The following is a 12,124-nucleotide window of genomic DNA, read 5'->3' as shown; positions in this document are numbered from 1 at the left end:
CATTCAAATTATTCCAATGAAGCTGAAAAGCTACCAAATTGAATGACAAAAAAACTTGTGAAAATTTGATATAAATACGTACTCATACATACATACATACATCCGTACATACGAATACGTTGTTGCGCGTTTGTGGCCAATAGCATTCGCCATTGTGGCTTTTTCGCTTGTCACATTGAAAATTGCCGAAAAATTGGAAAATGCGATTTTTTAAAAAGCGATTTCTAAAAATTAATTTTCAAAAATTGAATAAATTACACGTATCGGGAAACAGGCGCGCAGCATAAGCAGCCAGGCGAGTGTTTGGAAAATGAAAAGAAAATGCCCAAACGGCAAAAGCTGGCTGGGGAAATACGTACATACATATATATGCACATACACACATATGTACATACCTACGAACAGAAACAGTTGACGTGACGCAGCGCACAAGCAAAATGAAGCAGGCACGCTTGTCAAGGGGCGTTTGGGAAAGTCAAGCGAACTGGCGGCTACAAACGAGCAAAAAGGCGACCGCTCTAGTGCATACTCATCTGTACATATGTATGTATGTGTGTATGGGTGTATGCCTTCATGTGCGTTTGCGAGCACGTCAATGCAGCGGCGGCTAATCTAAAAGGGATTTGAATACAAAACCAAGGTGGCACGGAGCAGCTGTCTGCAGCCACTTCGCCACTGATGTCACCGCTGCTGTCGGGCGAGCGTAGCAACAACACAAAGGGGTTGGTGAGTCTGCACCTCGATAGCGTGGAAAAGGAAAATCTACTGCAATCTTCTGTATTGTAGGTACAACAACACTAATGGCATATGGCATGCGGTGACTTTGACTTTAGTGCAACCCTCGAACGAATTTCCATTTCATTCTTTTTCAGATTTTTTTTATATTTCCTTTGAGCGGATAAATTAATTGTTGCACTCGGAAAATCAACAACTAATCGCTCAACTAAAACCATCACTACACAGCATTCGCCCCACCCCACAACCGCTCGTTGTCGCTCAATCATTGATGCGGAAAATTTTATCAAAGGCGGCCGCTACAAGTTTTCGCCTTTGTTGTTAAATCCTCAAAGGAATTTTCCGATATTCATAATAGGAGCACAGCAATGGCCAGCAAGTAGCAAGCAAGTCGAGGAAAATTGTGTGTTGTGCATGTGGAAATGTGCGCCTGACTGGCTGGCTGGCTGGCTGTTAGTTGCCTGCCGCCGGCAGCCTTCATGCCAAAGCGAGCGGATGACAGCTGGTTGCTTGAATCGCCATAGACAGACGGAGTGGTGGTCTAGTTGGAGATGCATGAGCACTTACATATATATAAGTGTGTGTATGCGTGTGTGTGTGTTGTGGAAAACGCGATGCGACAGTGCGCTGCCAGGCCATACAAATCGAGATGCTGCACCAACCGAGAAAATAAGCGCTTGCTGAGAGGTGCGTCATCGAGGGGGTAGCACACGCGCCACTACTATATTAAATATATGGCTGACATGTGTGTGTGCGTTTCTATGTAGCATAGCGCTTTTCACGAATTTCGCGGTGGCTCCGCCAGTCAGTCAGTGTGGTCAGAAAGGCGCGCGGCGGGCAGCGGACGTCGAGTGGCTGCAAGAAGTATACGCGCAAAAATACACAAAATCCCACACAATAATCGCACACCCAATTGCACATACATACATACCTATGTATGTATATAAATAGCTACAACTACTCTTTGTGCATACACATCACGTCTAATATAAGCTCACACACAGCCACACACACACACACAGCATGCGCGCATACGGGCATACGCCAAATATATCCACTTCGCTCCGATCTATTTCGGCAAAAATCAACCAGCCAGTGTCGGCTGCCTGGCTAACTGCCCCTTCCCGCAAAGCGTCTTCGCACTAGCAGCGGGCAAGCCAACAACAATAGCAACATCAGCAGCAGCAGCAGCAGCAAGAAGCCTGACAACATTAAAAAGATTCACGAAAACAACAACGACAACAAAAATAGGCAGTCATCAGCGCATGCTGGGCCACCAGCCACCAGCTACCAACTATTCAAAGAAACAACCAGCTGGCTAGCGGCTCCACCAATGCGCCAGCCAACCAGCTAAACAACCAGTTAGTCAATTGGCTAGCCATTTGAGCATAGAAAAAAATTAGATGAAAAAGGAAAACTTGCAGAAATCTAGATGCACTTACATCACTCTCATACATACACTCGCTGGCATATATAAATGTGTGCATCCACATATACAGGGTGTTTAAACCACAAGTATATTTATACGCGCGTGGAGTAGCATGCAAGGGTGTAGAGATTTTGTTCGCATAACGGTTATATGTAGCAGCATGGAGGTATCGAAGCAGATATAGACATATACAGGGTGGTATTTATAGTGGTTACTTTTTATACTTAGTCCTGCCATAAGTTCTGTTACAAGTTAAGTCCGTTATAGATAAGAAATACTTTTTTAATGATGTTAATTTTATTTAATCAGGCAGATTAAAGATTAACAAGAAATAAAATTTTTTAATTTTCATTCGAAATGGTCACCATTTGCTTTTACACAAGCCTTTAAACGCTTAGGCTATTCAGCTGTTGCAGAATGCACGGTTTCCGAGGGTATAGACGTCACTGCTCGAACCAAAGATTGTTTGGGACTCTCTGAATTTCTGCGAGGTCTTCGACAGGCCATATTCTCCAATTCTGACCACAAATTGTAGTCCAATGGATTCTGATCTGGACTCCAAATGGCCTATCTTTTGCGGCTATGAACCCAGGAATATTGGTTTTTAGCCACTGCTGGGTGGTTTTTGCCTTATGGACTGGAGCGAAATCTTGCTGAAAGATCCAGCGCGCTCCATTAAAAAGAGTACTGCGCAACCGCTTCACCACACCTTCAAAGACAACCACCTGGCACATTTTTGCCTCGGTCTTACCCCTTTTTTCGCAGAAATGAAGAGATGTAACACCAATTCGAGACACTCCTCACCAGTACGGAGCCTGGATGGTGGCCATGCTGAGCCCTTGGAACAACATTTTTTGCGTCTTTATAAATTTTAGCATAGATTTTGTCGTTTTGCTTATTAAAAACTTCTTCAACAGTGAAAATTTTCTCATCTGTGAAAAAAATACTTTCAAGGCTCTTGCCCACGTGTCACCGAAGAAGCTAGTCTAATTTTCTTCAAGCGCGTTGTCAAAATATGAACAGTTGAGGCACGGAAGGCTATGGAGATCAGTTCTAAGTAGTCTTGACCTGGATATGATTTTCCGCTTTCTACGGCGATTTATGTGAATTCTTTCTCGAATGGGTTTTATGGCTGCACTGATTCGAACCACGCAAAGAACGACCACTTCCTTTTCTGTCTGTCACCTCAGACTAAGCAAAAGCCAATTGATAAAGAGATCATACGCAGAAAAAGCAAATGGATTGGACACACACTGAGAAAGAATCCAGTCAAAATAGCTCACTCAGCTTTACAGGGGCGCCTTACAAATAGGGGCCAGCCTAAATTGCCTTGTTGGAGATGTGTTAATAAGGAGACCAGCAAATCATTTAGCGAATAAAAATATCGTGGAAGTTTTGTGGAAATTTTTAGTAGATAGACTGATTACGATTTTGATTGTAATTTTGGAATATTTTTAATAATAATTATATAACCTGGTTTTCCTAGAACTTGATGACAGTTTCTGGCTCAATCCCACACATGGATTGCGCAATATTTGTCCTAAGCTCCAACATTCATATTTAATAGATTGTTCGCATAACATCGGTTTTTCATGATGCCCAACGAAAAAATCTAACGGCGCAGCTCCGAATTGGCAAAACGGCATCGATTGGATTGCGCAATATTTGCCCTAAGCTCCAACATTCATATTTAATAGATTGTTCGCATAACATCGGTTTTTCATGATGCCCAACGAAAAAATCTAACGGCGCAGCTCCGAATTGGCCAAACGGCATCGATTACCAGGTAGGTAGGTGAAATGATTGAAGTACTACTCTGGCACTTTCCAAGTAGCGCTAACGCGCCGTTTGGATACCATTATGAGACCTCCATTAAGCAGATATCTAAAACCAGGCAAAGCTGTTGATGTACCGTAGAAGATTGATAGAATTTAAGTTGAGGCACTGCACTAGGCTGTCGAAGAAAAGAGTCCCCAGTGCCCTTAATTGTATACCTGCAAACCCGGACATTTACAGATAAACTGCTCAACAGTCTCCTTCTCTGAAAGGTCCGCACAGTTTTTGCAATGGTAAACCTAGCTTTTCCGCGTCTGTGTCGATCGTCCAATGACCGGTCAACAAAGCTACTACTTTGAAAATTGAATGCTGTGGAGTCTCCAGGACTCGATTACCGAATTTGTGCGACATGGCGCGCCATCCTGTTGAAATCAAATGTCGTCCAAGTACATGTTTCCAATTTTCGGTCACATATATACTTTTGCCACATATTCACGCTCGACAGCTCGATCAAAAATAAATATACATATTTCAATGACACTTTTATACGTAATCGAATTTAGTTTGGTATTGAAAATGGCCGAAATCGATAAAAATCTGGCCCATATAACGGTAATTTTCTAAAAAGACAAAAAAACGTGATATTTTTTATCTTTCTTCTTTTTGATTGGCACGACAACCGCTTACGCGATTTTGACCGAGCTTGAAAAATCGCGCCATTCGTTTTTTTCTCGTGCCAACCGGCACCAGTTGGATAAACCAAGTGAAGCCAAGTCCTTCTCCGCCTGATTTTTTCAATGCAGAGCAGGAAGGTCTCTGCAGAGAGACAACCTAGGCAAATATCATCCTCGTTATGTTTGCTGAGCATTTTATTGTGCCTCATTGTGTAACTCGAAGTGTAACCAATTAAAAAGTCCGTAAATTTAGTTTGGAAAATTACTTTTATTCAATTCAAGTAAAAAAGTATGAAAATAATACAAAATTAAGAATCAATTCTCTTTTGCTCGATATGACCACCTTTTGCCTTGACTATGGCCTGGAGACGGTCCAGAAACGAATCGCGAGCTGCCTGAATGTGACTTGCAGGTATTTTGGCCCACTCGCGGTGAATGCCTTTTTTCAGCGTCTCGAGACTGGTTCAGACTTTGCTCTCCAAAATGGCCCAAAGAGAATAATCCATCGATGAAATTTGAGAGCCATTGTGTATATGGTATGAAGTTCGGAACGTTGTTTTTTAGCCATTCTTGGTTCACTCGAGCTTTGTGGGACGGTACCGAGCCCTGTTGAAACGTCCATGGTCTGCCACCAAAATATTCTGTCTGCCCACGGTTTCAAAGCAACCTCCAGAATACTTTCCCCATAATATTTCGCATTTACCTTGACTCCAGGCTCGATGAAAACGATTAGAGAGCGCCTATCTGTGGTTACAGCGGCCCAAACCATTACCTGTGGCGGGTGCTGCCTCCTGGTGGCCAATGGATGACTCAAATTCTCGTATGAACGGTCGGTCAAATAAACTCTATCGTTTACGAATTGCTCAATTTAAAAAATTATCTCGTCAAAAAACACAATGTTCGGAAATTTACCTCCTTCGGTCAAGCGAAGCAACTCCTTCGCTCTCCCAAGTCTGATTTGTTGCTGCTTTGGTGTGAGATATGCGCCTTTTCGATCTTGTAAGTCCTGACTTTGAGATCATTTTTCAGTATGCGGCGGATGCTACGGTCAGATATTTTCAGTTTTCTTTTGCCATTTGTTTGGCGCTTGCTTCTTCACTTTTTGAACTATTTCACTTGGCGTTGCAGTCTTTTGATGACCACCTCCGTGAGGTTTCACGATGCTACCAGTATCATTGTAACGAGTAATGGCGCGATAAACAAAAACTTTATTTACTGTAAGGTGTTAGAGCTCACGAACAATCGCAGGTTGTGGTTTTTCAGCCAAATTAAGGGTTTTCCAATAACAGATGTTATTTTGAATAGTCCGCTATTTCGGTAGATGTCACTTTTGAAGCTGTCATTTTTTGATATTTGACAAGTAGTAACTACGCCATTAATATAAATGGAACGATATTCGCTTAAACAACGCATTGAAACTATTCAAATTCACTATAAAAATGGTGAAAATTTGGCAGAGACGGTTCGTAAAACTCGAACATTTTTGGGTCATCCTGAAGCACCTTGTCGGAACACAATACAGAAATTGGTGAAAAAATTCGATCTGTTGGGGCCCGTGCACGTGGATCAAGAACAGCAGAAACTATTGCTGTTGTAGCCGAAAGTGTTGAAGAAAACCCAGGTTTATCCATTCCTTGTCTGTCGTTCTTTGGAATTAGGCATTCCACATACGTCATTACACCGTATTTTGCATAAAGCTTTGGGTCTTAAGGCTTATTAATTATAAAGTCCAGTTAACCCAAACTCAAGCCGGCCGATCATCAACAACGTCGTGTCTTTGCGTCATTACACCATATTTTGCATAAAGCTTTGGGTCCAAGAGTTATTGTTGAAAAGCCTCTCTATCCTCAACGTGTGACTAATAGTCAGCTGCGCGAGCGGTCTGAAGTTGATTACACTTCGAGTGCCGGACCCTGTATACCGGCTTGGACTTATATCTGTAATTTGTATTTTCAATGCCTACAAATGTTCAACCTTAAAAACTTCACATAATACATTTTTTTTTTTTTTTTGAAAATTGGAAAAGTAATGAATTACAATCACAATGAATTAAAAAGCATTAGCGACTAGGCCATCAGCTTAACGTAACATAAGGATTTATATAATAATATTCGTATATAATTTAAATTTCAAAATACAAATTAAAGTGAATAAAACTTTTAATGTTTTCTGCGTTAACTTCGGACAGAAGTTCTTCTATTGTGTGGCTTGATATTGATTGTCTTATTGAATGTAATGCTTCACAATTTGTAACGATGTGTTGGATAGAAAGTGTCTCTTCGTTGCAGAATTGACAAACGTGGTTTTGTGGGTTGTTGTTTTGAAAGAGGTTGCTGTGGGTCAGGCGTGTATGTCCAAGCCGAAAACGGGCATAAATAATCGTGTTTCGCCTTGTGGTTGTTGCTGGGAAGATTGGAGGGTTGAAGCTTGGATTAATGCATTTATAATAATGGTTTATGTTTTGCCATCGTTGTAACATTTGTTGTCGATTTGCTTTGTTAGTTGCGTTTTTTAGGTCGACCTTGTTAAAACTGTATGGCCCCTATTATGAGTTACATTCGATCTTCGATATTCGCTGGTTGTCGAAGATCGAAAATCGAATGTCAATTTGGTATTATGAGCGGTGCAACCCTATCGAAATTTTCGTTGTTTACCGAATTTAGAGTCGAATGCAATTTTGCTTTCGATCGTGTAGCGTATTGTGGGAAAACTTGTTAAAGTGTAAGTTGTTTGCGATTATTTATGGTTTTATAGTAACCAAATAATAAATATATACTAATTTTGTTAATATTATACAGGGCGAAAGTCGTGAGTACCCACCAACAATTAGAAAGGCGAATCCACAATTCGCAAAAGGGATTTGCACCAAACTTCAAGCAGCAAAAAAATGGGAGGAATTTACAACGAAGCTGAATTGCTTGGAAACACCAGTGAGAACGGCAGCAAAATGGATTAAGCTTAATAATGGTTTTTTTTGTGATGTTTATAGAAATACATTTTTATTTTCCCTTGGTAGGTATGGGCTGAAATACGTAGAGGAACTGAAATACATATTTTTTTCGAATGACGAATAATTGAACAAACAAAATTTATAACAAAAATAAAACAGAAAATGTGGCGTAAAGGTTTCTATTTAATACTTTTTAGATTTTTCTATAATATTCTAAGAATTTCATTTCTTATGTTTTCTACTTCTCCGTTATTTGACTCCACTTCAATATCTTCAGTATCATCGTACACAGTGGGTTGAGCAAGTCCTAGCATACCTTCATTACCAATACTCAGTTGGTACGATCCCTGAGCACAAAATCGCAGAACTGTGGCTAGCTTTAAAATATTTGGAATGGATTTGGCTCGGGTGCACTGCTGCAACTGGTTTTCTGTACTGGACAGTAGGTTCATAAACGCCTCTTTAGATAATCTAAAGTTCTATAAAAATCTGTAAGGAAATTTCTGTAATATTAAAAACGTCAACACATTTTGAAAATTCTAAACTTACTCAGTGGAAGCCATTTCTAGGGAGTTGGATGCGCCACTCAACTGCTTTCTACTTCTAGCTAGTTCACTAATCTTTCATCGTCCGATGAATCGTCGAACCACAACTCCGTTGTACTCATTTTCACAAAACATACTTTTTTTAACTTTTAAAAATGTTGTTAGCAAAGAATTTCAACACAATCGGGTTTTCTTTTATTTTGATTTGCTGTATCTGCTGAGAAAAATTATCTATTGTAAATGCGTCGAGCGATCGAAATTCACAATAGTCCTATTCTTCAACGAATGACCACCATAATACCAAATGAAAATTCGTTCGATCAGCACTTTCGACTACAGTCGAAGATCGAATGTTGCTCATAATAAGGGCCTATATTGTGTGTAACGGCGACTTAGTGGCAAGTTTTGCTGCTGCGTCTGCTAAGGTGTTTTCACGTATTCCAATATGGCAAGGGATCCAAAACAACTTTATTTTTTCAGGGTTTGATATTAGCGTATCTCTGATTTGAGATATCAATATCAATGAATATCAAAATAACACCTCTTATTGGAAAACCCTCTATAATCCAATCACACTATTACGTTTTATATCCATTGCTGTTTTTCTTTTTTCGCGTTTACTCTCGGCAAAATGCTTCCGCCCGTGCATCAGCTGCGCGAGCGGTCTGAAGTTGGTTACACTTCGAGTGCCGGTCCCTGTATACCGGCTTGAACTTATATCTGTAATTTGTATTTTCAATGCCTACAAATGTTCAACCTTAAGAACTTCACATAAAACATTTTTTTTATTTTTATTAAAATGCTGCATAAAAAAAATTATTCTGTTTCCGCCCGGGATCGAACCGGGGGCCTTCCGCGTGTTAGGCGGATGTGATAACCACTACACCACGGAAACAGTTACAACCACACTGTCAAAGTCGCTACTTGATTTTTCGCTACCGCTACTTAAACGTACACACGGCTGCACGACGCACAAAATTTGCGCAACAGCAACACACATACATATAGTACATGCCTTCAATAAAAGCCCAATTCGATCGTGTATCTTAGTAAAAATGATTGTGGGAGGGTACGAAACGTGTCGAAAAAAAATTTTTAACAACTCGTTTAATACCGGCTGAAACTTTTTCCATGTATTGTTGACATTTAGAAGAATAAAAAAATGTATATGTATACATTGACGGGAAAATCTGTTGGAATGTCAGGCCTTGGCCGGTTATAAATCCGGGTCGTTCCGGTAACGTAGAACCAACTGCCGTGGGAGCAATGCAGATGCAGATGCAATATTTGGTTTGTCTGACTAAAAGCGAAGTTTGTGCTACTAAAGCCGTTCAAATAGTGTTCGTAAGCTCAGTTTTACAGCATATGGATTTTTCTTCATCTATTATTGAGTTATTCACAGCGTATTTAATAAAAATAAAAAATTTCTTAATAATTTTTTTAGATATATTAAATTAATAAGTTCAAAATCTACATTAAAAATATTCACTTCTTATTATTAAAGTTATTATATATAAAAGGAAATAAAAAAGCAGATGTTTGCAGAGAAGTATGCTGATGATGATTTTGGCGGTTTATAACAATTTTTATTTGTTGCTCGAAAATGTTGCGCGTTGCCACTTTATACACAAGCAAAGGCCTTCAAATTTCCTTTGACCCTTTGTCGTTTTATGCATTTACTTTAGATATATACTTTTTTTGCGACACTCTATTATGACTGCGTTCGACGGATTTCCTTATTGCTTTCTCAAAAGATTTGTGTTCGTTAAAATTAAAAACATCTAAAAACCCATAAAGCTTAAATTATGCATCTGTGTATATCGATAAAAATTGAATTAAAGTAATCTACCATAGAGCACACCAAAAAGTAGAGAAAATTGCGCTAAAGCCAATTTTCCACATCTTCCGTCCCAATTGAAGAGGAATAAAAGGTCATCTGTGAATAAGTGGCGTATGACTTTTTGAATATTGCCGAAGGTATTCTTTAGTCCAAATAAGTACAGTCTCTAAAAATTATTATTTAATATGTGTAAATATGTATACGAATCTGGCATTCACTCTTTTCTCAACTAACCATTGCCTGTAGGTATTCTTTGTTACTCAGCTTTTCTTCCATTTCTTTAGCTGACTCTAAGGTGGTGAACGGTAACATGGCAGCAATGTCCATACGGGGCTCGTCAGGTTCCTCGCCAGACATGCGACAAATTGATTTATGTACCTTTTGAATTAAGACCTTACATTCGCGCATAATTTTATTTTGCGCCATTACTTCCACTTTATTTTGTTGCTGAAAAGAAAAGGAATTGTAAAAATGTACTAAAACGTTTTTATCTAAAGTACAATAGGCGAATAGAAAATACACGTTCCCACGACAGTCGGTTTTACGTAACCGGAACGACCCGGATTTATATCCGGCCAAGAACTGCTACTTCAGCGGCATTCCTCGTATATATATGGAGAATGGTTACGCTGCTACAACAACAATAGAAACTGTAAGCCAAGTGGTTGTCGCGTTTGAGAATTTTTCAAGTTATCATGTTTTGGTTAGTGAAGGAGTACTTTAAAAACAAGTTTGTTACGCTGACGTAGACCCAACTGAGTCGCGCAAGAGCACTTTGTTCTTAAACTCACTGCTTGTCCATACTGCAGCTACAAAAAACCCTTTTTCTCCGTCGATTTGGGTGTTGTTGTTGTTGTAGCAGCAATAACATTCTCCGCACATAAGTGGGAAATGCTGATAAAGTGGCAGCGCCTGACCGAATATAAATCCAGCTCGTTCCGGTTACGTAGAACCGACGGTCGTGGGAGCGATTGGGTAAATAGCGCAATCGGAGAATTCATAAGATTGTTAGAGAATACGCAGATGTACTTTTGTTGGCAAATTTATTAACTCCAATATCAGCGTGCAACCTAGTGCGCCAACAGGATCAAAGTTAATCCAGATGATTTATTCATTTATCATTTCATCATCATAATGTGGCGCTGCTATGGCATTCTGTATCAAAAGGAATACGAAAATAATGCATTTTTCTTACATTTTCTTTGGAACATGTTTCCAAATTTTCAACACTTTTTTCCAAATTGCTCATGCGTGTATCCAAATTAGTTATACAAGCCGCCAAGTTATTTTGTTGATCTAAGATGGCTTTTAATAGGCCAATCATTTCTGCAAAATCAAAATTTAATATGCAAATTTATTATTTATGTATTCATAATAAAAGTATAAAACACCTGCATTGGAACTGGCTGAATCCTTAGTAGCAACACTTTCTACGCTTTCCGGATTTATTACCAACCCAAACTTAGCCGTCATATTTATTGATAATGGATCTTCTTCTATTAAATTAAAAGATGCATAGATGTACACATGAATTCGGATTACGTTAAAGAGATATAAAATGCATGATTTTTACCGATAATAGAAGTTGCCGCTCGTTTAGTTGCTTCTCGTTTTTTGGCCGCGGCTTCTTCATTTGCTACTTGAATTTTTGCATATTTCGCCACATTTTCCTTATGGGCTTTATTTTCGATACTCATTAAGTTGGCAAACGTTTTTGTATTCATATTTCTTAGCTTAAATAATGTACACGAATAATAATTTCCATAATCTCACAACGAAAATTCATAAAAACACAAAATAAGTTTGTTGTCAATTTATTGTTATTCTTCTTTTCTATGTTTTGTGTTCGACGCCGATTACAAGCTATCGATGGTATACAAGATGGGGTTATCAGCTGATTTGTTTTCTACCTTTTGCTTTCCTCATACAAGGTGATTTCGGTAGAGCAACATTTATAAATACATTTTTTAACTTGAAATTTGGTCGTTATAAACAAAGAAATAAGTCAACAACAACAACAAAGAAGTAAAATACTCTGTGTCAGTTTAAGTCCGCGAAATTGTTGCATATAAATTTCGTTAAATGCGCAACATGGTCGAAAACTGTTTAGAAGAAAATATATTATAATGTGCCAAACTATAGTGACGTTTCCTATTATTTCCGGAATATTGGGAA

At 39.0% G+C, this 12,124-nt stretch overlaps 1 protein-coding gene and 1 non-coding gene across 2 annotated transcripts; both read right to left on the bottom strand.

Moving 5' to 3' along the window:
- Nucleotides 1-8,931: 8,931 nt before the first annotated feature.
- On the bottom strand, nt 8,932-9,004 carry Trnav-aac (transfer RNA valine (anticodon AAC)). Its single transcript has one exon. It is a non-coding gene; the product is annotated as a tRNA-Val (tRNA).
- A 565-nt stretch (nt 9,005-9,569) lies between these two features.
- On the bottom strand, nt 9,570-11,801 carry LOC128863189 (uncharacterized). Its single transcript, XM_054102205.1, has 6 exons — nt 11,523-11,801; nt 11,341-11,445; nt 11,145-11,275; nt 10,184-10,396; nt 9,959-10,115; nt 9,570-9,890 (listed from the first exon to the last, which is right to left on the bottom strand). The coding sequence occupies exons 1-6, from the start codon at nt 11,671-11,673 to the stop codon at nt 9,778-9,780; spliced, it is 870 nt and encodes a 289-aa protein (XP_053958180.1). The 5' UTR covers nt 11,674-11,801; the 3' UTR covers nt 9,570-9,777.
- Between the last annotated feature and the right edge of the window lie 323 nt (nt 11,802-12,124).

Source organism: Anastrepha ludens, chromosome 5 (assembly GCF_028408465.1).
Source record: "Anastrepha ludens isolate Willacy chromosome 5, idAnaLude1.1, whole genome shotgun sequence".
In the NCBI taxonomy this organism is placed as follows: Eukaryota; Metazoa; Arthropoda; class Insecta; order Diptera; family Tephritidae; genus Anastrepha; species Anastrepha ludens.
Note: the sequence above shows the minus strand (reverse complement) of the source record. Positions and strands in the feature narration are given on the sequence as shown.

What these genes read in the sequence shown, in the direction of transcription:
- LOC128863189 (XM_054102205.1), bottom strand. Translation starts at nt 11,673, where the DNA reads ATGAATACAAAAACGTTTGCCAACTTAATGAGTATCGAAAATAAAGCC. An exon ending in AGCGGCAACTTCTATTATCG is followed by an intron (nt 11,446 to 11,522) that starts GTAAAAATCATG and finishes TTAATTTAATAG; the next exon opens with AAGAAGATCCATTATCAATA. An exon ending in AAGAATACCTACAGGCAATG is followed by an intron (nt 10,116 to 10,183) that starts GTTAGTTGAGAA and finishes AATAATTTTTAG; the next exon opens with AGACTGTACTTATTTGGACT.